We start from the raw sequence: 26,970 nt of genomic DNA, 5'->3' as shown, positions 1-26,970 counted from the left end.
GCTGGGGGATTGAACGGCGGTCCCTGTGCTTTGCTTAGCTTGTTCTAGGTAGGTGCTTTAGACCACTGAGCCATCTCACCAGCCCTATGCTTCCTTCTTAAGACTCCTGTCACCAGACTAGTAGTCTTATGTTTAGATTTTGCTTGCTTTAAGAAAGTCATTCTAGTATTAAAATACAGGTGTGGTCTACAGGAGAACCAGGCAGTTCAGATGCCTAAGGCTGCTGCTTCCCGACCTTGGGAGCCTAAGGATAAGATAGCCTTAATCACAGCCTCACCCACCATTACTGGAAGTAAGGTTTCCCCTAGTTGCATTTCAAAAGGGTGGGCTTCTAGAACAGCTGCAATCCAAACCTCTACAAGGCTGCACCCATCCGTAGCTGTTTTCACAGGAATAATATCTCTTTTTTTTTTAAATTATTTATTTATTTATTTTAACATTTAGTGTGTGTGTGTGTGTGTGTGTGTGTGTGTGTGTGTGTATGTGGACAGCTCAGCCCACCAGGGGGCGCAGCTGGCTGGCATGTGGTGCTGAGGGATCGAACCACGGTCCCTGTGCTTTGCCAAGCTTGTTCCAAGTAGGTGCTTTAGACCACTGAGCCATCTCTCCAGCCCCAATATCTCTTAAAAAAAAGTAAAAAGACAGTTTAAGTTTAGAACTTCCTGAGTTTATGTGCCTTTTTCTCTGTGACCTAAAACAGATAATGACAGATCTTAAAAGTCTTTAGATGACCCTGATGAGTACATTGATGTCTTCAGAGGATTTATTCAGACATAAATTAGATTAAAAAGGTGTAATGTTAATCTTAAATGAAACTTTGACTTCTATAAAAAGGCAGGCAACATTATAAGCTGATGTTGCATTTGGAGATAAGTGTCATATTGTTAATTTTAAACAACCAGAAGATAGACAGCCAGTCTTTCTTGGTTTAGCTGTAACAGGAACTACCTGCTCCCACTGGAGCCCAAGCAGTTGGACCCCTGCTGGCCTAATAGCCAGGCAGGAGATTATAATAAAAAATATTTTCTAGTATGTATTCTTGAAGGTCTTTAAAAAAAAACTATAAAAGATAGCTTTTGCTCCAGACAACTCACTTGATACTTTATGGAGCACTAAGATAACAATGTCCTATAATCAAAACTGGGAAAAAAAACAGGGGGAAAAAACCCAAAGAGACCAAAAATGGCTACCTTTGTTGTGGCCTCAAAACAGACCCTAAGTCTGATTCTCTGGGTTCCAAGAGGAGCTCAACGACAATGAGGTTCATCTACTACTGCTGTCAGAAGCCAGGCCAGCATAAGAGGGACTGTCTTAAGAGACCCACAAGCCATGCCCCGACTGCTAAGGCAGCCACTAAAAGTGAGACTACACTCTGAGGTAAAGGCCCCAGAGCTCAGACTCAGCTTCCTAGATGGTCCAGTAGGACTAAAGGGCGCTGGGCCTGCCTCCTCCCTCTGGCTGAACATAATGTTATCTCTGTCATCTCCATGGAAGAGCCCTGAGTAATCACGACAAAAAAAAAAAAGCCAGCCTATTGCTGGACATTGGCACAGGTCTCTTTGTCTTCTCCAACCCTGACCTTCATTCCAGTCATCATCATTTTGTTTTAGCTATAATTGAGATATATTGTTCATGTACAGATAAAATCCTGTCAATGTAAAAAAGTTCTAGAGACACTGGCTACACAGTGTCCAATAGCTTTGGGCCTATAGATAGAGCCAGGCCTTGTCTTTAGAACATAAAACTCAGAGCCAGTGTTAAAAGGATAAATACCTCTATAGTGCCCCTTGATTACAATAGGGGCCATATCCAAAACTGAATGGGACATTGGTTTAATCTGACTGAATACTCTGTATTTCATGATAAGTATATTAAATTAGCCTGGCTGATTTTTGATGTAACTCAGGTATTTCATGCTGATAGTAAACATAGGTGTAGCTAGGAAAATATACCTAACTGTACTTAAATTACTTAAAAGCATTAATCTGGTTTTCATATGTTCTCAAAATTTAGAGATAATTATAAGTATAGTTGGAGGAACTTATAGCAAACTGTCAGACTCCAAAAGTAAAGGGGTCTAAAAGCAAGTGGGTTGTGATTGCTAGCTCAACAAGTTTATACATTTATCTGTTAGCTCAAATGCTTGTGCTTTGATTATGCATGCTGTAATTTTTCAAAAATTTTTTTTCTTCTTAAAAGATACCAAAACCCAGGTAATCATACAGATTTTGTCTACAGAAACACAGTAGGGCCTTAACTATCACCTCATACAGCCCAGGTGAGCTGAGTCTTCTCTGGGTTTCCCGCCTCATTATCTTCGCATTCCTTGAACAGGGCTGATTGCCCTCAAAGATGCTTCCTCTATCAGCCTAATCCTATGTCAGGAAATCTACTACAGAGAAAGTTGCCCTCACATTCTTTGAACAGGGCTACCTGCAGGAGGCCTTAGAACCAAAAAGTTATACAGTGGACCCCAGATATCTGACACAAGCTACAGAAGTAAAAAAAGTTTGCAGGAATGAATTTGTCTGAGTTGAGGTGTTTCTAAAAAGGATACAGAAAAAAATAAAAAATAATAAATAATAATAAAAAGGATACAGAATGGAATTATGATAAAAAATTAAAATGGGAATACCAGCAGCCTACAGAAAAGAAGGTTAGTCAGGAAATGGGAAAAATGCTTTCCTGGATCCAGACACAGAAAAGGGACATTTCAAGAAAAAATATCCAAAGCTGCAAAAAAAAGTGTTTATGATGGAGTCAGAGGAAGTTTCAGATTGAGGTGGTTCATGTGTCTTCCCTCTCAGCCTGAGGGAACCCATGTTAACTGCCAATATAAGAAAAAAGGCTGTAAAACTTTCAATAGATGCTTATGCAGATTTGTCAGTAGTTACCCAGACAGCGGCTCCACTTGCAAACTTGAGAGTACTCAGTGCTTTCCCTAGGTCTGACAATTCATGTACCCCCAGTAATGGTAGAGTTAATAAATATAAGGGTAGGCCAGTTTGAGACAATACCCAGTGGCCATAAAAGATAAAGAGATTAAACCTTACATTTAAGAGATATCTGCTAATAGACCTACAAAATGTTCTGACTAGTGTTTTATAATTACAAACTTTAAAAGGTTATTGCATTCCAGATCTGCTAAGTGATTACTGTATCCTGTTGATGTTATTATTTGTTTAGATTGGTTCTTTGGCTTTGCCTCCTCCAGATTTAAAGCTATTCCACCTACCCAAGATAAAATTACTTCGTGTCTACTGAGGACCTTTAGGTAAAACCTCTGAAAAGTATCTCTGACTGCAGGGCAACAACTACAACCCTTTTTCAGCTTGAAGAAGTCAGAGCGGTCTTCGCCCATATTTCCCTTCACGGCAGTTCAGATTACTTCTTGGGGCGGGGGGAATGTTGTAAACAGCTGAGTTAGATTAAAAATATTATAGGAAGTCAGACAGGGCTAGGCTCTTAAGGAGACAGAATTAAAGACAAGGTGACTTTACAGTTTGAGAGAAATGAGTGTTCCCCACTGTGGGCCATACCTCAAGACAAAGGAAAAAACTCCCTGGCTGATATTACAGCGCAAGAGGTGGCACAAAAACCAGTGGGGACATGGGAGATATATCTGTTCTCCCATCTGAAATAATAAAAAAACCCACCTACTCAGACTCTGTTGTTAACTAATGTCCTTGCTATTGGAATAGATTAACAGTGGTGACCCATGTCAAAATAATTTCATATAACATTGCCTTAAAGGGCCACGAGTATATAAAACTTGAGAGATTTAAGCATATTCTATGATAGTTAATATTATTAAAACCTCTTTGGGGAAGTGACAGATATGCATATGAGACAACTAGGTTGCAATGTGACAAAGGCTCTTAATGCCACTTCAACAGCCATTGCCCTGCTCAACGCGGAGCAGAGAAAACACATTAAGGGGGCATATTAAACAATCGAGCTACTATTGATTATTTGTTATTGTTTCGTCACCAGGGGTATATAAAAAAAAATAAAACGTGCTGTTACAAAATCAGGTAAAAACACTAAAAACTTGTTAAACCTATGATTATATTTCTTCTAGTCCTACTCATTGAGCCTTGTTTAATAAACTGTTTTAACTAAATATATACACGCTAAGTTATAACCCTGACGAGTCAACGATTTGACTCGATTATAAAAACCAGTGGCGAATGTTATAACCTATGCAATTGATTCCAATTTTGTAACTCTGTATGTTTCCACTGTAACTTTATTAGCAAGGACTATTGTTATAAGCTGACAACTTAAACTCCATCTTCTAACAAGCTTTGTAACTTCCATTTTGTAGAACCTTGATTTGTTTTGTAAGCCCCCCACCCATGCCTTCCCTGAAGAATGTGACTGTACAAATAAGAAAATGTTTCTCAGCATTCCGAGAGAAGATAAGAAATGTTCCTCAACATTCTGCAAAATAAATTAAACTGTCCTTCCTGCAGGAACAAACGGAATGCCTGAAAATGGGTGAAACTGTCATCAGATGTCTTTCTGACTACTGGAACAAAAATAACGCCTAAGCCAAATAAGGACATATTCCTGTAGGGCTTACAAAATGTGACCTCATCTATGGGAGCGAAAAGTTATCAGATTTTTTTTTTTTTCAGAACCGGGGATTGAACTCAGACCCTTGTGCTTGCCAGGGAAGCACTTATTGCACTGAGCCATCTCCCCAGTTCCAGGAACAAAAAGTTAACCCTGGGTCATGACTAACTCAAAATAAGCTTTGTAAAATTCCTCCTCCCCCTACTTTTGTGTTTTTTCCCTTTAAAAACTGTGCCTCACCTAGACTAAGCACGCACATGCTTGGAGACAAGAATACATGCCACCGCTGAGCTCAGCTAAATAAAGCACTTTTAGGGGCTGAGGAGATGGCTCAGTAGGATAAGTGCTTGACTGGCAAATGCAAAGATCTGAGTTCAATCCCCAGTTCCGCCAAAAAAAAATTAATAATAATAATAATAATGATAATAAAATAAAGCGCTTTTAATTTGAGTCCGGTTTTTTATTTTTGGGTTACAACAACTGTTGTCACCTGTACAACTGCCTTCCTTTAAGACACTCCCACTGCACCGGGAGTATGAGAATAGAGCACAATAAAATAAAATTAAATTAAATTAAAAAGAGAGGGCTGGTGAGATGGCTCAGAGGTCTAAAGCACCTACTTAGAACAAGCTCAGCAAAACACAGGGACAACACCTCCAGCCCCAGGAGGTGGGGCTGGCTGGCATGTGGTGCTGAGGGATTGAACCGCGGTCCCTGTGCTTTGCTAAGCTTGTTCTAAGTAGGTGCTTTAGACCACTGAGCCATCTCACCAGCGCCAACCCAGGGTCTCTTCTTATCAGATTCACTGAGTCAGGCTATAGGAGAGCTTCTTACTAAAATCTTAGTGTGAATACATTCATCCAATAGTCTCTTTAATAAAGAAAAAATATATTATGGTTTGGGTGTGGTGGTGCACACCAGCTATTAGAGAGGCTGAGGCAAGAGGGTCATTTGAGCTCAGGATTTGGACGGCCCCTGAACAACAACCTTGTCTCTCTAAAAAAAGTGAATGAATGATAAACATGGTGGGTCTAAGGTGACTTTTCTTAGGATAGGTGCAATTTATCCAATATTTGGAACAACCTCATCCAATATTTGGCTCCAGAGCAGGTTCCTTTTTTCCTCACCTAGTGGCAGAAATAAAAGAGAAACTTGCCTTCTGCCTGAGTCTCTTGCTGGGTTCTGTCAGGCATTTTGAGGGCCTGAGCCACTTTGAGCTCCCTGTGGTGGTAAATCAAGGTCTCCCCAGTGAGCCTGAAAATCCTGCGTTTGAGACAGTCTGCTGTGGCACAAAGGGGCTGTGGGTGTACAATGCAGCACAAAGAATGGCTCTTACTGATGAGTGACCACTTTATGTCTAGTGGATAACTAAAAAGCACATTGTAGGGGCCAGGGAGATGGCTCAGGAGAATAACCATTTGCCTGGCAAGGGCAAGGGCCTGAGTTCAATCCCTGGTTCCGAAAAAAAAAAAAAAAAAAAAAGCACATTGTAGACATGATCCGCTTGGGTATTTGTACTTGACAGTGGAGGACATTGAGGCTGGAATTTGATGACTTATGCTAGATCTCATAGACTTCCAGGTAATGGTGCATTATGTCACTGAATAGCCTGGGGCCTTGCTTCAGTAACAATAAAAACTAACATTGAGGCAACAGTACAAGTTTATAGCCAAAGCTTTAAGTGGAAATTAAGAGGATATGGGAATGGACATTAGCTTGAGAAGACCAATTAAAGGAGACACAGTTCTGACAGAGATCAGGCAAATCCCTTAAAGTGTAAGTAAGAGAAAACAAGAGGGGACTTTAGCTTGAGGAACTGAAGGTGGCATAGGTCTGACAAAGGTTAGATGCACAGCTTAACAAAAGAAAAGGAACAGCTTTTAAAGGGATGCTGAGGTGGGCTAGAGTTTGGTTGCTCATTATCTCAGCTCCAGTTTCACAGCTCTGAAGAAGTCTTTATGGCTTGAAGGGCAATACAGTTCCCATAAGACATTGCTTTGGCTTAAGGGACTATGACAGTCACTCTGTTGGTGAAGGCTGAATTTAAGGGGACTGTGATTTTAAAATAGTGACTGGGAACTTTTAGGCATTCATTCTAGGAAGTAAAAGTTAAAAGTATCTGTAAATCTCTTATCCTGCTGTCCTTAGCCTTGGAGGAGGATGAAATAGGTTACATAAATTTAGGGTTAATGGGCCGTGTATCACCAGGTTTTAGACAGACATTCATTAAATGATCAAAATGCATTTATATGCACACCTGAGTAGCGATCTGACCCAAGTTCTAAGGTCATGAAGGCAGAGATGTCAAGTTTTATCCTGTTTTTATTTACCCACTGGGTATCTATAGACTCAAGTGAATAATTACTGTGGTTTTTTTTCTTGGAGGGGTGGTCTATTTGTTTTTAGAAAAAGCAGTTTTAAATCCTTAACTGTCTCAAGGGAACACAAATCATCCATTTATTTAGTAACAGGTTAGGGACCTTGGAATTTGTCCTCTGTCCCTCTGCAATGATTACCAACAGTTTTATTTGCTCATCAAGTTTATTCTAAGAGTTGTGATGACAAAGGCAGGCTGGATTTAATAATGCTCCTTGTTTCTGAGGTTAATAAGATTGTTTGGGAGTCTCGGGTGTGGAGAAGAGTACTCCATGCAGTCCACGCTTGCACTTAATTTGCAATCCTCCCACCTCATCCTCCCAGTTCCTGGGATTACAGATGTGCACCACTTAGTCTGGCCATCCCATAGTTTTAGTAGGTAGCAGGTACGGAGTAGAGGCCCAGAAGTGTACTTGTCTTTTGTCCCCAAGGAGGCTCTACCTCTGCCTCAATTACGGAAACTGCCTTTGAGGCCTCATACCTGGAAGGAGTACCAGGCCCCATATGGCCAACCCCCACTTCCAGGTGTTCCCTAGTTACTCTGGCAGGGATGTTGCTGGCAGCTGCAACCCTGTCTGGGCTGACTCATTCCCTATACAGCCCTTTATTGTCTTCCAAGTCTTACTCAGTTGGACCCAAGTGGGCAGTGGGTGAATGGGATTATCACATTCTCTCCTCATCCTCCTGCCTTAGGGACCATGGGAGCTCTTCAGGAAACTAATCTAACTCCTGGGCTGGAGAGCTGGGGAGGCAAGAGAGGGCCAAGCTCTGGGTATCTGCCTCTGATGAGGAGCAGGCAAGGGCCCTCCACATTGCTGTTGCTTCCATTGGCACAAAGGGTGGTGCTGAGGGAGAAAAGTCATAACGTAGCCTAGGAAAATGGTTAAAGTAGAGAGGAGGTGAAAGTCTCTATAATTCAGCAGGTGAATGGGTCATGAAACTAGGCCTTTGAATTCTCCCAAGATTCATTCAGTCAACACATTTGTTTTGAGTACCTAGTACATGTATCAACCTAAATTTTAAAATTCAGATGAAGATTCTCTAAAGATAACTGATTTTATTTGGGCATAGCAAAGTGATACAATGGCTAAATCCACAGCTCAGACTCATATCACTATGAGTCCTCCTGTTTTCACAATGCCAGGTAGTGTTCTTGGCATTGGGTTGTCAAGAATTGAATCAGCGAGAAAAAATGTTGGGCTTATTTTCAAGGACAGGAAGAATCACACAAATAAGGTCAAGTTAAACCTCACAAACCTTTAGGCACAATTATACAATGCCAAACATTCTGAAAAGCATATGGCTGTTTTTCATATTATGAAGCCCAAACTCATTTGATGACAAAATCTGCCCCAAAGTAGCCTGAAGGATTTATAGTCTTTATTTATACATTGTCAAGTTTCACACCTTTCACTTTAAACATTTTAATGTTTAATTATCATACTTCAGACCTTTCTCAGTAGTTATGTAATAGAGTAGATGTAGTATAGAGTTTATATAACAGCATATATCTTCTTTTCTAAAATTGAAAAATTCAGAATTTCAAAACTTTTCCAAGTTTGGAAGAAAGAGTATGGATATATCTGTAGGTTCTATGCAGAGAATTCAACTATGTAATATAATACTAACTAGGTGACTGCATCTCGAGTGGTCAAGGAAGACAATTATTCATTATTTATTTATTTATTTATTTATTTTGTATTTTAGGGAAGGGTCTATAGGGTGTTCAGGGTCTCACTACTAGATTGGTACTCGTAGTGATCTGCCTGTTTACAGCTTCCCAAGTGCTGGGATTACAGGTGCACCACCACGCCCAGTCTCAATTGCCATCTCAGTATGCTCCCAGGGTGGGGCCAGCATGGCAGGCCTGGGGATTGAACCCTCAGCTCCTGAACCTGCTTGCAGGTGCTTTAATCTGCTGAGCTATTTGGCCAGCCCTTGAGGTAACATTTAAATTTAGTTCCTTTTTTGTTTTTGTTTTATTGAGAGAGGGTCTCACTACATAGTTTAGCTGGGGCTTGAACTCACTATGTAGCCCATGCTGGCCTTGAACTTATGTTGATCCTCCTGCCTCAGCTTCTTCAGTGCTGAGATTACAAGTGTGTGTCACCATGCTCAGCTTATACAATTCTGAATGGCAAAACAGGTAGTCATGCTATGCTCATGGAATAGCATAGAAAAGCAGAGGAAACAGCTAATGCAAAGATGAACACAAAAGAGGCTGCAATAACTGGAGTATATTGGGCTAGTGACAAGTGCTACCAATTGATGGGCACATTTCATGCAGCCAGAAAGTTTGTGAGTTTGGTGCTAAGTACTCTGATGAATAGAGTGTAGTGAACATGAGTGTGACTTTTGTCAATAACTAGAAGTCCAGAGATAAGTCTTCCTGGGTAGGAGAGCAGGTGGAAAGATATGCTTCAGATAGAGAAAACAGAGCAGTTATGAGGCTGAAAAATTTCGGCTAAGATCTGTGGCCCTATGACCTTGATTTGAGGAAAAGTATAGAGGGGCTTAGAGGGACTTTGTCTCAAAATAGTTATAAAAGACTGGGGATATAGCTCAGTGCACAGGTCCTAGGCTCTACCCACACATTAAAAAATATTCTAATGAGCATGAGGATGGAAAGCTATTTTAGAATGACCAAAGGCCTAGGATTTTAAAACACAGTAGTCCCTCACTGTTTCACGGTTCAACTTTTGCAGACCCACTGTTTCACAGGTTTTCAAAAAATATTAATCTAAATTATTTATTGTGGGGTTTTTTTTTTTTTGCTATACTGCAGGATTTTGAAGTACCATACAGTATACATATGTTGCTAAAATTATGTAGGTTTACAAGTTTAGAAAATGGTTAAGAACATTAGAAGTGTTTTTAAAAGTATGAAAAAGGTTTATGAGTGTGGGGAGGGTTTATAAAGCCTTAAAAGTATATACATATATAAATAAATACTAAAATAAATATCACATGACTACTTCACTGATTTTCACTTATTGCGGTGAAGTCCGGAGTACAACCTCCCCAGCAAGTATGGGACCAGTACAAATCACGAGCTGACATGGTCGTGCATTTGTGTAATTCCAGCAGTGGGGCCGTTGAGGCAAAAGGATTACTGCAAGTGGGAGGCCAGCCGGGGCTACACGGTGAGTTCAAGTCTAGACTGCACTACATAGTGAGACCTTGCCAGCAAGCAAGGCAGCCAGCAAGCCAGCCAGCCTCTTAAATAAATAAACAAGTTTCTGGTTAAGGTCCACTCTACAATGTGTGTTCCGGGCTTTTGCATTTGAAATACATGGCACAGACAAAGCAGAGTAGAAAAGTCTGAACCGATAAAAGATCTTTTTGTCTTTTTTTTTTTTAAAGCAGGGTCTCACTGTGTAGTTTACGCTGGTCTTCAACTCATTATGTAGCCTAGGCTGGGCTCCAACTCAGTGATTGTCCTGCCTCAGCCTCCAGAATGCTGGGATTACAGGAGTATGCTACCACGCCTAGCTCATATCTCTGACTCTTAGTGGCTCTCCACGTTTATGTCTGTGTGATCCTTCTGTCTCTGTTCGACACTTCTGTCTCTGTCTCGACACATCTTTCTCTTCAGCGCTTGTCTATCCTTTTTGGATATCTTTATCTGTGTGTTCTGGAATCTTTTCCACGAGCTGGTAAAGTAGCTCAGTAGCACTGCCTTTGCGTGTTATGTGTAAGACCCGGGATTCAAAATCTGGTTCTCTGTCCTTTTCGTTGTCTGTACTATAATTGTCTTTCTCCAACTTCCTAGAAGGCATAAACCTTTTAGTGCTCCCCTAGGTATCTCCAGTGGTCTCCACAGTGTATGTATGCATTGAGGAGTCATTTATACTTGAAAGCTTTTTCTTTGGAGAAAAAGTCACTTTTAATCAGTCTCCCTCCTTCGGAGCCGGCTGCCTGCCAAATGATCAGTTAGAAAGCAGATCAAAGGCGTTGTAACGATTTACATTGCTGCCCCGAGCTCCTACTGCTGCTATTCCACTTGGGACAGAAGAGTCACCCTCCCACCAAGATACAGGGCAGGAAGCCACGCCCCCGCGTCCCTGCGGCGGACGTTCCCGCCCAGCGGCTCCGCCTTGGCGAATCAGTGACGCCTGTGATAAAAGGTGCCAAAGCCCTCCAGCGGTAAGAGTTGTACAAGATGGCTGCTTCCTGTAGGAGCGTGAAGGTAGCGTACCCTGTGCCTCGCTGCTCTCTGCTGTTTGCCTGGCTGGGTGGCTGGGACAGCACGGTTGGAAATTGGGGAAACAAAATTGGTACCTGGAGAAAGGGTCATGCTTATTTGGCCCTGATTCTGCGGCGGTTGGGCTCGGGAAGACAGTCACCACTGTTGCCTGTGCTCGTAGGAGTGACAGTATGGACTGTGTGGGGATGCGAACCCCACAGGTCTCCTGAGTGAGGAGAGGAGGCACTCCTCCCACCTTCCTCGCAGAAGTATGGCGAACGGACAGGTGAAAGAGTGGGTGGACTGGCAGTGTAGCAGCTGACCTTGGGTCTCTTTTCACAGGGCCTCGTTGCAGTAATAACTGGAGGAGCCTCAGGCCTCGGCTTGGCTACAGCAGAGCGACTGGTGGGGCAAGGGGCTAGTGCTGTGCTTCTGGACTTGCCCAAGTCTGATGGAGAGGCCCAGGCCAAGAAGTTAGGAAAGAGCTGTGTGTTTGCCCCAGCTGACGTAAGTGGACTTAGGTCTCTTCTCCGAGGGTGAGGGCGTGTGTCAGGTCATCAACACCTACCTGGGGACCTATGGGGGTCCTTCCCATGGATGTCATCCATCGGGCCTGGGAATCTTACCACCTCGTCCTTTTTGGCCTAAGCCTTCAAGCACTGTGGGAACACCTGAAGTGGGGACTCTAAAACTAGGATTTGTGGGCTGGGGAGACAGCTCAGTGGAGTAAGTGCTTGCCAGGCAAGCACAAGGTCTTGAGTTCAATGCCTCATACCACCAAAAAATAAAAAATAAAAACAAAATAAAACTGGGATTCATTCACAATGGGGAAGAGGATTAGACATACCACAGTCTCCTGGAGGAGGTATCTATAGTTTGAAAAATTTGTTTTCAAGAAATAAAGTACAGAAAGTAAAGTATGGTGAAATTATCTAGCAGATAGGGATGCAGAAAAAAACCCTGACATTCTTATCAACAGTTTTCAAAACAAGATTGTATTAATTCTCTAATCCACAGCAATTGAGAATCACCAGGGGTGTGTGAATTTATCACAAGGTTTAGCTTTGAAAAATGTTTTGCAAAAAAAAGTCTTGCAAGACTGCCTATAGTACCTATGATTTTTACCTTCACCCCATTCTCCAGTGTTACCACAACTTTTCTCTTGGCTTTTCTTTCCCACTCAAGAATTGGACCTTGTGCTCCCTCAAGGTCAGTGATGTGTGGTAGGAAATGCATCTCCATTTTTCCCCTTTGAAGGTGACATCTGAGAAGGACATACAGACAGCCCTGACTCTAGCAAAGGAAAATTTTGGCCACGTGGATGTGGCTGTCAACTGTGCAGGTATTGCAGTGGCCAGTAAGACATACCACTTAAAGAAGAAGCAGCCCCACAGCTTGGAGGACTTCCAGCGAATTATCAATGTAAGGTCTTAAGAGGATCTCCAGGGGAAGGAATAGAGGTGTCTGGTGATGGGTACTCCCAAAGCTTTGGGGAACAAACTTATGCTTTAGATTCTACACCATGTCTTTACTCATCCTCCAGGTGAATCTCTTAGGCACCTTCAATGTGATCCGCCTGGTTGCTGGTGAGATGTGCCAGAATGAACCAGACCAGGGAGGCCAACGTGGGGTTATCATCAATACTGCCAGTGTGGCTGCCTTTGATGGCCAGGTTTGTGGGTAGGGGCAAGACTGTGCTTCCTCAGTTACTTGTTGGGGCCCTCCCACCTATAACCTTCACTCCTCCAGGTTGGACAAGCTGCATACTCTGCATCTAAGGGAGGCATAGTGGGCATGACACTGCCCATTGCTCGGGATCTGGCTCCCATAGGCATTCGGGTGATGACCATTGCTCCAGGTAGACAATATCCTTCTCCTTGCCATACCTGGGACTGGGAAGAATCTGTGGGTAGTTAAGGGAATATATGTACCACCTAAGCAACATCAGCCTTCTATTTTTGGACCCCAGGGAAACACCAAGTAGCGCTAAGGTGGGAAAAAAATCGAGTACATATGAAAATAAGGGTGAGTCTCACTCTGGTTATCTTGTTTAGGCCTGTTTGGCACCCCACTGCTGACCAGCCTCCCAGAAAAGGTGCGTAACTTCTTGGCCAGCCAGGTACCTTTCCCCACTCGACTTGGAGACCCTGCTGAGTATGCTCATCTGGTACAGACCATAATCGAGAACCCATTCCTCAATGGCGAGGTCATCCGGCTGGATGGGGCCATCCGCATGCAGCCTTGAAAGGAGAAGGCAGGGAAAACACAGGCTCTTGGGCCTTACCTTCCTCTGAGGAAGCCCAATAGCCATTTGTAACCACCTACCAATTGCCTCTGTGACTAATAAAGTCTCCAAAGGAATATGGGCAGTGCTGTGTACTGGAGTAGCTGGCATGGGGAAGAAAAGTGAAGGCTCCAACAGTGTTGGATGCCCAAAGCACCAGGGTAGCATGGGAAAGGCAGTACATCACACTTTTGTGTCCTGTTACACACGACTTTGACTTCAGTGAATAACTTTATTGTCTTGGATAAAAGATGGGGGTATCAGCTTAGCTCTCCCATTAGGGAATGGATTCAAGGTAGGGCTATGCAGCATTTTTCTGATTGTTAACCATCTGTGAGCTTAATAAAAAGAGATGACCTTCTCGAGTTCAGCGGCTGCTAGTGTTGAACTGTAGATAATACTGGGCTGTAGGCTGATTGGTGTAGATCACTGAATTCAGATAATTTTGCCTGTGAAAAGAAGTCCAGAAACCTCAGATAATGTGTTTTCCTTCTTTTCCTGGTCCTTGCCATCCCTCCTTTCTGTCCCTGGTTCATCACCATCCCTTCCAACCCTCCCTTGGCATTCATCCCCACTGCCACCCCCTAGAACTCACTGGGCCTTTTGATCCTGGGCCAGCTGCTGGTTGAAGGAGCCCAGCCCTCTCTGAAATTCAGCACACAATTCCTTCTCCTGCTCCTCTAGCTCCAGTGCTGCTTGGGCCAAGCATACAGTTTGGCTGGCCCACTTGTCATCCAATGCTTGCTCAGCTTGGCGCTGTGCCTCCTTCTCATGGCACTGTGCCTCCTGAGCTCTCTTGATGTCAGCTTTCTGATCTGGAGTCATACCCTTCCAGCCATAGGGCTGGACTCGGTGGGGAGCCATGGAGTGCTGAGTAGCCTGGGTGTTCTCAGTCAGGAGATTACTGGTGCTTTGCTTCTGTATGTCTGTGAGGTTGGCTTCCTGTTGACGCTGATGTTCATTGTGCTGCTGCTCAGCCAGCCTAGCTGCCTGGTGGGGTCCCCAAATATATGTTTTTAAGTACTCCATCTTAGGGAGCTCTCACTTGCAGGGGTGGGAAAAACATGGCCCCACCTCTCCATCTCAGAGAGAACAAAGAAACAGTGCATGGCCTTCTAAAGACTGTAAGGGCAGGGGATTCCTCTGCACTCAGGAAGGCCTTAGAGATAGGAATGAAGGGCAACGTTTTGTTCTTAGGTCATCCCATGTATGGAGGTAGAGAGAGGCAACTTGTGCCCTAAGAAGGACCTTAGGTGGAGAAGGAAGATGTGGCTAAGGTTCCCCAGAACTTTGTTCAGAAGTTTGGGGACAGCCCAGTATACTGGATGGGTCAGTCCATACCTGGACTTTGTTGGCATTGGCTCTGGCAGACCTCATGGCAACACGACAAGACTCTTCCAGCCTGGCCATCTGGGTAGCCTGCGTGTCCATGGCTAGTTGCAGCTGGTCACTGAGCGTATCTGCACAGAGTTACCATAATGGCTTGCTTCATTCTTGGTTCACTTATTACAGCACTTATTCAACAAATGTTTTTTATGTGTATGAATGTTCTCGAGGGGGTTAGTATCCAAGTTGTAGGCGTGTAGAAGGAGCAATTCTTTGGGGCTACAGATAGTCCAAGTGCAGAAGCAACCTGGCTTGTGGTATAGTTTTGTTACCTCTGAGTGTGGCCTTGGGTAAATAATTTCTTTTCTCTAAGCCTCAGTCTAAGGGCCATGTACTGGGTTTCAAGGATACTATGGAATTAGATCCTGTCCTCAGAAGAATTCCCTGTCTAGTGTGGGAAACTGATCAAAGAGATAATCAGACCATAATCTGGTAAGGACAATGGCAGAGATGTATACAGGGCATGAAGACCGAGGGGTTGTAATTAAGTGGTAGAGCACATAATTAACATGTGTGAAGCCCCACATTCAATCCACAGCACCCAAACAGAATAGAAAACATGAAGTCTTTGGGTGGTGGGTGAGAAGAAGGGTTCTAGGAGGAGGTGATCTTTGAAGTACATTTTGTATACAGGCAAAAGGAGCAAACAGTGTTCAAGGCTGGGGGAATAGCACAAGCAAAAATACAGACTTTTTATCCCACTTTAGCTACACATTGATCTTCCTGTCCTAGGATCTACTGGACATTGTGGTGATCTGAAAGGTGAATAGTGCATGGACATAAGATATGGTCCTTGTTCTAGAAGGGCTTTCTCTAAAGGAAGATTTGGCCACAGACAAAATAACAGTAGCTACCCCGTGGTAAGGATTAGTACAATTATTTTATGTATTTGGTACAGGGTCTCACTATGCAGCTTGGACTTATAGTGATCCTGTTTTCAGCCTCCCCAGTGCTGGGATTATAGGTGTGTGCCACCATGCCGTTTCAGTGGCCAGCTCAGTGCACCCGGGGGTGGGGCCAGCATGGCATGTGGTGTGAACCCCAGTCTCTGTGCATAGTCTGCTGACCCTAGTACACCTGTTTTAAAGATGAAACTGGGGATGTAGCTCAGGTAAAATGTATGCTTAGTTAGGCATATTGATGCACACTTACAATCTCAGCATGGGGGGGGGGTGCTGAGCCCAGCCTGGGCAACTTAGCCACTTAGGGAGACCCTGTCTCAAAAGTGGGGTGGCGGAGACTGAGGTTGTGTGTCCATGTGTGAAGGCCTTGTGTTCACTCTCCAGTACAATAAAAAAGTTGGCAGGTGTGTGTGTGTATACCATGCTTCATCTTGGTAATGGAGGGCCAGAACACTGAGTGTTGGTTGGAAACAACAGGTATGTTGTTAGTTACTGAAGGAAATCAGGAAGGTTAGACCTGCACAGTCCAATGTTTCACTATTGGCATTATGGGTAACAAATTCCCCACACTATTCTGGCCTTGTGGATGCTGTAGCCAGCTCAGGAGAATTTCCTGCTATGCCTTGGTCTCTTAAGACTGAAGGAATAGCCTGCTTACCTGCATATTTCTGTTCAGCCCTGACTTGCTGTTGCTCCTGCAGCTGCCTGTCCAAGTTGTATCTGAACTGCTGCTGTTGCATTCTCAGGAATGAGGCCCTATCTAGATCTTCCCCCAAGAAGCAATGCATGCTGGCTGGGCCACAGAAGGGACCATTATCACTGAGACAAGCTGGAGGCTCCCGGTATTGGGCTACACAGCCCTGGAACTGGAATGGATCCTGAAGTTTAAATTCACATCTGTTTTTGAATTCCTGCTTCTGCTGTCGAAAATCTTGGATTTTCTTAGCCATGCGGCGTGCTCGTTTTGCCTCCTCCTTCTCTAGCATCTGGGCTACCAGATCATAGTGCACATTCTTGGTACCTGGGGGTGATGAGCAGGGACATAGAGAATGCACAACAAGAGGGTCAGAGCCCAGTCTCCTTGGCCTGTGTTCCCAAGGGCCAACTAGTTTGTCTCACTATCCCAGGGCCTTAGGCCCTACTCAGAAACAGAATGGCCCTACTTCAGCTCATTCAGGCTGTTGCTTTACTCCCTTGTTTGGTCTGTCCCTGGTTTGGGTAGTTACCATAAGCTTCCTCCTTATTTCGTTCTCTTGCCTCTTGAAGCTTGTGCTCTTCCACTTGATTGTTCAAAGCTTCCACATCCACCTGGGTCCGAAAGAAAGGAGTTAAATCAATGTAGGAGCCCAGCAAGGGGCCTTGAGTGCTCTAACGTGAACTTCTTAGAACTTAATGTTCTTCAAAATCCTGCTATGCTTCTCTAGAACTTACTGGATAAAGTTCCAATCATAAATACCTCCTTGGTGTAGCCTCTACCTCCTCAAGCCTTACCTCTTTGTACTCTTTTCCTGGCCCTCTTCACATTGGCCTTAGGAGCTGTTCTTCCAATTCCAAGCACATCTTAAGCTGTCTGGAACCCATCATCTTGCTCCTCCACTTGGAACGCTCTTTTCCTTCCCTCTTTACCCAAACTCCAATTTGCCATTCAAGACCAGCTCAGGCTTTGCTTTCCTGACCCCTTGAACAGGTTCTATTCCCTTAATCTGGGATCCACTGTCCACATTACAATGAAACTGACTTGCCTGTTATTTTCTCTACCAGACTATAGCACTTTCAGGGCAGACTGAACCTTATGTTATTTTTGTATCCCCACTACCCACCACAGTGCTTAGCACAGAACAGGCCTCAAGGGAATGCTTGCCACCTGTATCTCCATCAGACAACTCAAAACTTCAGCCAACTACTTCCTTGTGTCAGGCACTATGTTTTGGTTTTCAGAGTGATACCTCCATTTTACTCATTTTATGGAAGAGGAGCCTAGAGCTCAGAGGACAAAGATGACTTATTCAAAACTATACCTCTGACAGCAGACATGGCCTGGTACAGAGGTATGGTGTCTTTTTCCAGAATGCTGTTGCACCCACCCAACAATCCTGTTTCTTATTCCTTAAGCTATCAATATTTTCTCTTTAGTTTAATTATAAAACATTTCAAAAGAGAAAAGGGGATTCAGTGTAGTGAAGAGTAAGCTCCCCTTCACCCTTAAGTTTATCCCTTGTTCTGCTTACAAGATCTCAGGTAACCCTGCAAACACGGCCTAGGCATATGTAATATGCAACACTAAATATTGTTTAGGTCCTTTTATTTTTGTGGTACTGAGGATTGAAGCTAGGGCCTTTGTACTGGGTTATATCCCCAGACTTATTTATTTTTGAGACAGGGTCTCACTAAATCATGGACACTGATCTCTAACCTGCACTGGTCCTCCCTCAGCTTTCCAGAATGCTGCAATTGCAGGCATGCACACACACATCCTGCTTCTTCATGCCTTTTTTGGGTCCATGTTGCCTGTCTCTAGAGAATAAGTCCATATGGCCCAGAGCTAACAAGAAAATAGATAGTTGTCACCTTCAATCTCTTCCCTATATCTCTCCAACCCTCTTCCCAAACCCTTCCCTGGCCTGTTAAGGTACATGCCTCCTCCTTTCCAGCCCTAATACCTGTGTGAGTTGGTGAAAGGGCCATAGCAAGCACTGCCATGTTCCTTTCCACATGTAACCGTGAAGGGGTCCCAGTCCTGTGAAACAGACCGCCTGCCCACTCACCCCCATGACTCGGTTTTTCACATTGAAGAATCGATTTTGTCGATCTTTTTCCCGATTTCTTCTAGCCTCAATGGCTGCCACCTCTTTGGGATCTGATGACAGGTCTGCCTTATACATCTGGAGCAAGAGGGAGGTGAAATGGCCCATCAGTGCTGACCATGGTTCTTGATGACATCTCCCCTCCATTCCTTTCTCTCTAATAATCTCCTTTGTAATTGATTCTGACTCATTTTACTTCCGGATATATTTATATCTGTGTCCTCCATCTCTGCTGTTAGCACTCACAGTCTAATGTCAAGCAATATTTATCTTCTTTGCTACCAGAGTAATTTTTCTAAAAGCACATCTGACCACTCCTTAGTTTAAGATCTTTTTTTTTTTTTCTGTGTTTAGGACAGGGTCTACAGGGTCTCACTACATAGATTGGACTCATAATGATTCTCCTGTTTTCAGCCTCCCAAGTGCTGGGATTACAGGGGTGCACCACCACACCCATTCTCAGTGGCTGTCTCAGTACGCCCTGTGGACGGCGACAGCAAAGCATGCCAGCGATTGAACCTGGCTGCTGCCTCTGCCTAAGCAGGCGCTTTAGTCCGCTGAGCTATCAGGCTGGCCCTTTAAAATCTTTGAAAGAGCTTTAAAGCAAATAGCTCCCTAGTGTTCACAAGATAAGGTCCAACACCTTGTGCCAGATTTATAAGATTCTTGATGGTCTGGCTCCTCACCTTTTTAAGCCTCAAAGGTTCTGACAATATGTGCCTTTTCTCTACTCAATTTTCCTCATTTCACCCTTCACCAGGTGGTTCAGACCCACACTTAAGTGGCATCTTTCATCCTTACTTTCCCTCATTCTCTCAAAAATAGCCCTAGTCAAAGCCACTGTCATCACCTTCCTGAATGACTGCAGTGGTCTCCACGTTGGTCTTCTAGCTTCCTCTAATAGTCTATTCATCACACAACAAGCAAAAACAGCTTTCTTCTCTAAAATAAATATTTCCTTTGCCTTTATTACTTACGTTATAGCCAGTTAAAGGCTAGAGAGCTTAAATTTGCCTGTGTTCATATTTTGGAAAACTCACTTTTGGCATGCAAGGCAGCCAAAGCCAGGGCAGAAAAACACTGAGCCAGGTGTAGGTGTATAGGCCTTTAATCCCAGTGTTTGAGAGGCTGAGGCAGGAGGATCATTAAGTTCAAGGCCAGCTTGGGCTACAAAGTCCAAGGCTAGCCTAGGCAAGACTCTGCTTCAAAACAAAACAACTTTACAAGCATAAATTTGCTTCTCACCTGCTTAAAATCTTTTACTGGCATCATACTGCACTGAGAATCAGATCCAAACTCCTTAGCCCAGGCTTCCAAGATCTGCTCTCCAGTTTGTTACATACTACTGTCTCCCTTGCTTATTGTATCCCAGGCACACTGGGCTCCTAGCAAGTACTCCAACACAACTGTTTCTACTTTAGAGCCTTGGTGTGTGTCACTATGTGTGGGCATCATTATTCAACTTCTCCTATAGCTACTTTTCATCTTTATTTTTATTTTTTGGTACTGGGAATTGAACTCAGGACCTCATGCTTGCCAGGCAGGTGCTGTACTGCTGAGGTACATCCCTGGCCCCCATCTTTTTTTAAACCATTTTGTAACTAAAATAGTTGATACAGGTTGGGCATTATGGTGCATGCCTAATCCCAGCACTCAGGTCAAGAGTTTGAGGCCAGCCTGAACTACACAGAGAGACCCTGTCTCAAACAAAATAGTTGATACATTTAGGAAAATATACATAACCCACGTGTATGTTTGGAAGCAAGACAAAGTTAGAAACCCTGAATCAACTACCCACTTGAATGGATTAAAGTGTACTGTGTCTCTTCTGCTTCATCCTTACTCCAAGAATAACCCCCACACTACTCAAAGTCTGTATGGTTCCCTCTGTAATCTGTATTATTCTATTATGTTTGTGTCTGAACCCCTGAACATTTTTTTTCTTTTTTGCCATATTTTTATTGATAAACAAATAGCAATGAGACAGTCTCATATCAAATCGGTAGGACAGTTTCAATAATTAACACACTGCATACATTCTTCCTAGTGGTCAATTGCTGCACAAGATGCGGACCTGACATCCTATCTACAAACACCATTAGAACAAATCATTCTATTCATTAAGAGAATGTAACCATATATCTATCTTAACCACTTTGAATATACAGATACAAAATGGACATTCATCTGTATACCCTTTTTTTGTTAAGTTCCATTATTTGAATATTATAGGTGTGTAAACTCAGCAAAATATTCTAAAAGAGTCCAGTAGCCCACAATAGTATTGGGTCTTCCGCTTTACTGGCAATGTCAGAAATTGTTGACCTGACTCCCCCACAGCTCAACATGATAGCATGGCTTTACATCTTATACTTCATTTTTATACTTTTCTACTGGATGGTCAAGACCAAGGTAAAGCAGGACCTATGCAACAAGAGTTGTAGCTTTTGGGTCTGACAAGGCCAGTGAAATCCCCTCAGGACTTATCCTGAGATCTTGTACCTCAGATTGTAGAAGCCCTGTCAGTGTCAGCCATGTGGATGAGTCACAGCCATTGCCTGGCCAATGTGCTCTCCGTGAAAGCCTGAGAGAATGTTTTCTCTCCATGCGACTCTCCCTAGGCACACTCTACATCATCGACCGCCTTCCTCCTTGGCCCCATAATCTCCTTGATCAGAAAATTTGGGACACTACCGAGTCACATGATGTTACAGTACAAGTTCTCATATGTCCTGAGTCTTAATTGACCTTGGAAGGCTAGGGCCAAAATGATGGCTGTCCTTGCAGCCCTCCTTTTTCTCCAATTTTGGTCTGCAAACCTAGGTTGTTAACCACCCAGAAGACAAGCCCATTGTTATTATCAAACAACTTAGGCTATTAAGCTTAACCTCACCATCTCTGCATTTCAAACATCTTAGGCATAATAAGGAACAGGCATTTTTCATCAAGCATTGATATGTTGAACTTTAAGTCCCTACATAACATGATAAAAAATATTTAAAAATTAGATTATATTTTAAAAATAGGATAAAGAATTATATACTTCTCTTGTTTGCACATAAGTCCAAAAATCTCACCATATACAACCTTAAAGCAGGATAGTCCCACAATATTCCTTTTCCTGTCTCTTGCTTTCATTCACCACCCCCTTCTTCTTGAACATCCACCTACCCGAGAGACGTCATAGCAGCAACTGGCATGTCATAACAAGCAGCCCATATTCAGAATACCACAATGACAGGCCCTCCAAACATGAAACTACTATTACAAATTACCATCTGCAGTGCAGTAACTTAGTTCACAGGTATCAGCATAAAGAGTTAGTCAGGGTGAGAATCTCTCCAATTAACTGCTAGATTAAAAAACCTTCTGAATATTATCAGGATCATTGCCTTGCTCATCTTCTACATATAACTGTATGGCTTGACATTGTCATGTCTCCCAGCTCTTCTCCTTTCCCTCTCCCGATCAGTCAGTCCTCGAGATCCTGCTTTCCCTCTACTTGCACCATATCCTTCTATCTGTATTTCTTCTTTTGAGTTCCTATACCAGGGAGACTATACGATATTTACACATGTGTGTCTGTGAACCCCTGAACATTTTAAAGTTTTATTGTTTTTGACCTTTCTAAAATGTCAGGCTAGGGCTGGCCTGATAGCTCAGTGGACTAAAGTACCTGCTTAGGCAGAGCACAGTGGCTGGGGTTTGATCCTGGGCGTGCTGTGCCAGCCCTAACCCCAGAGTGTACCAAAACAGCAAGTGAGACTACGTGTTATTGGGCATCCTGTAATCCCAGTGCTTGGGAGACTGAAAACAGGAGAATCACTATGAGTCCAATCTATGTAGTGAGACCCGAAAGACCCTGTAGACCCTGTCCTAAATACAGAAAAATAAAATGTCGGGCTATATTACTCAGTATATTGCTTTTGCCACCCTGTTCATTCCATCCTTTAAGAAACATTTGTAAAGGGGCCGGGGAGATGGCTCAGTGAAATAAGCGCGTCCCTGGCAAGCGCAAAGGCCTGAGTTCAATTCCCAGTTCCGCAAAAAAAAAAAAAAAATTGTAGAATGCCTACTAGCAGCCAGACAATTATCTGAGAAACAAACAAAGTGACAAAAATCTGAGTCTCCATGGAGGTTCTTTTCCTAGTGGGAACAGGCAGATAATAAAGAGTTAAATGCATTAAATAGTTTGCACAAAGGTAAGTTACATTGGAAAAGTATTGCACATTATAAGGGAAATTGAGAAGTACCAAGAAAATGGGGGGATTTTGCAGTTTTAGTCAGGAGAGACAACACTGAAAAAAGCATTATTTAAACAGCACTTGAAGGAGGTGAAGAAATTGTCCATGCATCTGCCCATGGATCTGGAAGAGATCATTCCAGGCAGAGGGAACAGCAAGCACAAAGGCTTTATGGTGAAATCATGAGAGGCAGACAAGGGAACAGCAAGGAGGTTAAGTGGCTAGAGTAAGTGGGTGCAGGATAAATAGTTAATAAATGGCATTAGAGAATGTGGAGCATATCATAGTAGGATTTGTAGGCCATTACAAAGGCCTTGGCTTTAACTCTTGAGAAGTGGGCAGCTACTAGAGGTTTTTGAGCAGTGAAGTAAAATGTTTTGACTTTGATTTTTAAAGGGTCATTCTGGTTGCTGGGTTACAGAATGGGGAAAGAGGAAGCAAGACTAGAAGTAGATCCGTTGAGGCTTTTGCAGTTCTCCAAGCAAGAGATTATGGCAAAAAAAGAAAAAAGAAAAAAAAATTAAGGGGGCCGGGGAGATGGCTCAGTGGAATAAGCGCTTGCCTGGCAAGCCCAAGGGCCTGAGTTCAATCCCCGGTTCCGGGGGGGGGGAAGAGATCATGGTGATTCACACTGGGTTAGCAGCAGCAGAGGTGTTGAGAAGTGGTCGTATTTATTTATTTTGAAGGCAGGAATGACTAGACTTCCTGCTTTCTGATAAGTTGGGTGTGCAGTGTGAGAGGGATCAAGAATGACCTCAATTCAATAAAATTATGGGAAAAAAATGACCTCAAGGATTTGGGCCTGAGCCATCAGATGGATCAACTGAACAGTCTATGTGGGGTGAGCAAGTAGGTGGTGGGAGGATCAGAGCATTTTTTTTTTGACAGAGCCTCACTTTGTAGGTTAGGCTAGCCTTCAACTCACCTATCTTGTCTCAGATTGCTAAGTGATGGGATTATAGACTTGTACCACCACACCAGAGCATTAGTTTTGGACAGGTTGAATTTGAGATGTTGTGTACATTGTTAGCATACAGATGGTATGACTAGTATTGTTGAAAAATATTTGCTGCTAAGGATTATATATCCCTATGTCATTTCCCTTGGGGTTAGCCATTGATTTGCTTTGCTCCCTGCAATGTGAGGATTGACACATTGCTCCCAAGCAGAACTAAGAGCCATTCAGTGACTATTACTTTTTCTATTCACTCTGATATGACACTGGCAATGTCCCAGATTAAGGGGTGCTCTTTGAGCCTGTGTCCTGGAATGATGATATAGAGCCTACAATGGGCAAGATGCCTAAGTGAGACACAAACATTTCTTTTTCTAAGCTGTTGAAACTTGAGTTTGTAATTTCAGTATAATTTAGCCTATCCTGACTGATACAAATAAATTTTTTTGTGCTGTTGGGGATGGAATCCCAAGCCTTGCACATGCTATACAAGTGCTTTAGTGCTGAACTACACCCTTACCCAGTAACACAAAGAAATTTAAAGCTACAAAACTGTATGAAGTCTCTAAGGTAAGTGTGGGTGAACAAGAATGTACAAGGCAGAAGAGATGTCCAAGGAGACAAGTGGCCCGATTTGCGACTTTCTCCCAATTGAACTTCATTTATGGTTCTTCTACTAGATCCCATCAACCAAGATTTCTCACTTCACTGGACTTGACTTAAGTCTTTAGGACTTTTACTAGTTTTCAGCAGTCATTTAAAAAATAGTCACAGGAATGGCTACAGCAACTACCAGATCCTTTCCATATCTATGTTGAGGATAGCACCAAGCCCATCCTACCAGTTCCATCTGCCATGATATAAGGTCACTGAAGGGGAAGATTCAATAGACAGTTTAAGCTTCTTTGACTGCTAGGGAACAGAATGGGAAAAGCTATGAAGGGAGAATTGGATGGGGAGGAAGGTTGGAAATGGAGAGTACTGGCTTAGAGATCCTGACTCCAGGAGGTTCAGGTTCACACAAAATACCTTTCTCAGGAAGGCCGACTATGAAGCTCGTAGGTTAGGTGTGGAACCAAGTCTGTTCTTGGGTTACTGTGGCAGTCTCTGAGCCCTGTGTGAAGGAAAAGGAGTGAGGCAAGGACTAGGAGCCATCTCAGGCCATAACTGTCCCCAGTTTGCTTGCCCATCGCCCAGGAATATCCCCCCTTCACATGTCATTCCGCCTCCAATCTCACTTTTACCATCAGCAAGTCTGAGTTCACCTAACACCGAATCCTTCCACTGACCCTTTCCTTCCAGACCAGCCCTCCGTTTCCCCGGGTCTTTCCAATTCCTGGCTCTGCCTTGTTGGAATCTTATGGCTGGCTAGACTAAAGCCACAGCGGGGTTCCCACCTTCCACTTGCCTTGGGGGACATAACTTTGAATTCTGATTAGTCACAACAAATGTGGGTTCAAGTCCCGCCTGCCTTCTAGATCGCCCAAGCTCTCTGAGTCCTCTGGCTCCAACTCTACAATTCAGTCCACGGTCGCTGCCGCGTGTGTTGCTGTGCAACACTGAGGGGGCGGGGCCTAAACAAGTCACAGTCTCGAGCCCTAGCAATGGATCAACAAAACCATCTACGTCAAATTCCGGCTCGCACAGGAAGCAGGAAATCCCGTTTGGAATGGAGTTATTCTCGCGAGCTTTACCCTCTTCCCGGCCTGCACCGCGGCCTTTCCGCGCGGGCTACATCAGTTCCTGAGCGTAAGGCGGGGCCTTTCTCACTACTGCCGTCGTCGCCGTTATGGGTTTCCTGAAATTGATTGAGATCGAAAACTTTAAATCGTACAAGGGTCGACAGATTATCGGACCGTTTCAGAGGTTCACCGCCATCATTGGACCCAATGGCTCTGGTGAGATAAACCCAGCTGTGGCTCAGCACACGTCCCGGCCTGGAACCCCCCTTCTCTGGCACTAGAGTAGTACAACCCAGGCCCTGCAACCTGAAACCTTGTGAACCCTAAAACGTTCCTAGCTGCTTAGGGGGTTCGACTCGAACCCATTCCGCCCGCGATTCCTCTGACTCCAGCGTCTTCCCCAGGTGTTAGTTCCCCAAGTTTTATAGGACACCGCTCCGACCTGAGTGGTACTGGCCAAACTGTACAATGCCCCGCCTATTGCCCCCTCCCGCCAAAAGAGGCTAATCGGGGGCCAACTGCCAGGGAGCCAGCTGCCAGCTGCGCGCCTTCTTGCCTGTCTGGCTGGTTCCGGCTTCCCAGCCTTGTTCGACCCACCTGAAAAATGTGGGAGCTATGCCATGATGTGGCTGATGTTCCAGACGGTACACTCCAGCTTCACCCTCGTGCCCTCTGCCACCTACATTGGTAGACTCCAATTCCTTCTTTTTGCTCCTCTCTCCCAAAGCGGCACTTTTAAATTCAAGACCCAGCGCTTGAATTCTTGGTATCCTGAGTTTTTCAGAGATCATTGCCGCGACGCGTTCCTTTCCTGCCATGGAAACTGTCAAAAGTTTAAACTCATTTGCCTTCCACATTTTTGCTTTTAATGATCATCATGAGTTCAAGTTGTGGAATATCAGAGAATAGAATAAGTAAAATCTGCGTTCTCGTGGAAATTATATTCTAAATGGGAAAGAAAATGAAGGAGAAAATAATTTTAGGCTGTTCAGGAAATGGGACATGTTAGTGTGACAGTTACTTGAGCCGGCACTTTACAGGAAGTGTTTATTCGTATCAGGAAGTGTCTATTCGTAGCTTAACTTCCTTGTTTCCATATGGTGATACTCATGTACTCCGAAGTGGTCTGATGGGAATTCTGCTGTCATTGCCACTTATTTTCCAGCCCGGAGACCCTGCTCCTTTTTTTTGTTTTGTTTTTTATTTTGTTTTGTTTTGTTTTGGTGGAACTGGGGATTAAACTCAGGCCCTTGCGCTTCTCAGGCAAGCGCTTGTTTTACTGAGCTATCTCCCCAGCCCCGGACCCTGCTCTTGAATCTTGTCCAAGTTTGGATCTCAGCTTAGAGGGCGAGTTCTCAATATTGGCACATCAGTGAGATAACTCTTTGTAGTAAGGCTGGTCCTGTGTATTGTGTCTTGCGGTTTCCCTGGCACTTGCCCTCTGGATGATAGCACTTCTACTTCCCAAGTATGATTGACAAAAATTCCTCTTTTACGTTGCCTGTCCTAATTTCTGACATTGCTTGTTGTAAGACAGAGCACAGAATTACTTACCCATTTCAGGTCGTTTGAG

At 43.7% G+C, this 26,970-nt stretch overlaps 3 protein-coding genes across 6 annotated transcripts in view; 2 read left to right on the top strand and 1 right to left on the bottom strand.

Annotated features, from left to right (window-relative positions):
• Positions 1–11,046: 11,046 nt before the first annotated feature.
• Positions 11,047–13,790, top strand: Hsd17b10 (hydroxysteroid 17-beta dehydrogenase 10). The gene is made up of 6 exons (XM_004647895.2): positions 11,047–11,143; positions 11,483–11,647; positions 12,398–12,562; positions 12,684–12,812; positions 12,890–12,998; positions 13,195–13,790. Exons 1-6 carry the CDS (start codon positions 11,117–11,119, stop codon positions 13,383–13,385), a joined length of 786 nt encoding a protein of 261 aa, XP_004647952.1. The 5' UTR covers positions 11,047–11,116; the 3' UTR covers positions 13,386–13,790.
• Ribc1 (RIB43A domain with coiled-coils 1) lies at positions 13,776–24,831 on the bottom strand. 3 transcript variants are annotated; one of them, XM_004647894.2, is made up of 7 exons: positions 24,745–24,831; positions 18,478–18,594; positions 16,939–17,020; positions 16,371–16,733; positions 14,766–14,884; positions 14,020–14,414; positions 13,776–13,873 (listed from the first exon to the last, which is right to left on the bottom strand). In XM_004647894.2, exons 2-7 carry the CDS (start codon positions 18,592–18,594, stop codon positions 13,792–13,794), a joined length of 1,158 nt encoding a protein of 385 aa, XP_004647951.1. In that variant the 5' UTR covers positions 24,745–24,831; the 3' UTR covers positions 13,776–13,791. The 3 variants fall into 3 exon arrangements, with proteins under 3 accessions (XP_004647951.1, XP_023563946.1, XP_023563945.1); XM_023708178.1 differs by lacking the exons at positions 14,020–14,414; positions 14,766–14,884 and having other exon boundaries at positions 13,789–13,873; XM_023708177.1 differs by lacking the exons at positions 13,776–13,873; positions 16,371–16,733 and having other exon boundaries at positions 14,016–14,414.
• Positions 24,832–25,385: 554 nt separating this feature from the next.
• Smc1a (structural maintenance of chromosomes 1A) overlaps positions 25,386–26,970 on the top strand; it is a 47,684-nt gene continuing 46,099 nt past the window's right edge. Inside the window, exon 1 of one of the 2 annotated variants that reach the window (XM_004647893.3) lies at positions 25,386–25,613. In XM_004647893.3, the coding sequence (XP_004647950.1) occupies positions 25,505–25,613 (109 nt within the window). In that variant the 5' untranslated portion in view covers positions 25,386–25,504. Of the gene's footprint in view, positions 25,614–25,666; positions 25,728–26,970 lie in introns of those variants that run through there. The other variant, XM_023708172.1, reaches the window with a different exon arrangement.

Source organism: Octodon degus, unplaced genomic scaffold (assembly GCF_000260255.1).
Source record: "Octodon degus isolate 3935 unplaced genomic scaffold, OctDeg1.0 scaffold00335, whole genome shotgun sequence".
NCBI classification, from domain to species: Eukaryota; Metazoa; Chordata; class Mammalia; order Rodentia; family Octodontidae; genus Octodon; species Octodon degus.
This window is presented reverse-complemented; position numbering and strand designations above follow the sequence as displayed.

Excerpts from the sequence above, each read along its gene's own strand:
- Hsd17b10 (XM_004647895.2), top strand. The coding sequence starts at position 11,117 with ATGGCTGCTTCCTGTAGGAGCGTGAAG. Across the intron at positions 12,563-12,683 it reads ACTTCCAGCGAATTATCAAT|GTGAATCTCTTAGGCACCTT; the intron begins GTAAGGTCTTAA and ends CTCATCCTCCAG. Across the intron at positions 12,813-12,889 it reads TGGCTGCCTTTGATGGCCAG|GTTGGACAAGCTGCATACTC; the intron begins GTTTGTGGGTAG and ends TCACTCCTCCAG.
- Ribc1 (XM_004647894.2), bottom strand. The coding sequence starts at position 18,594 with ATGTATAAGGCAGACCTGTCATCAGATCCCAAAGAGGTGGCAGCCATT. Across the intron at positions 16,734-16,938 it reads AAATAAGGAGGAAGCTTATG|GTACCAAGAATGTGCACTAT; the intron begins GTAACTACCCAA and ends CATCACCCCCAG. Across the intron at positions 13,874-14,019 it reads GCCCAGGATCAAAAGGCCCA|GCAAAATTATCTGAATTCAG; the intron begins GTGAGTTCTAGG and ends TTCTTTTCACAG.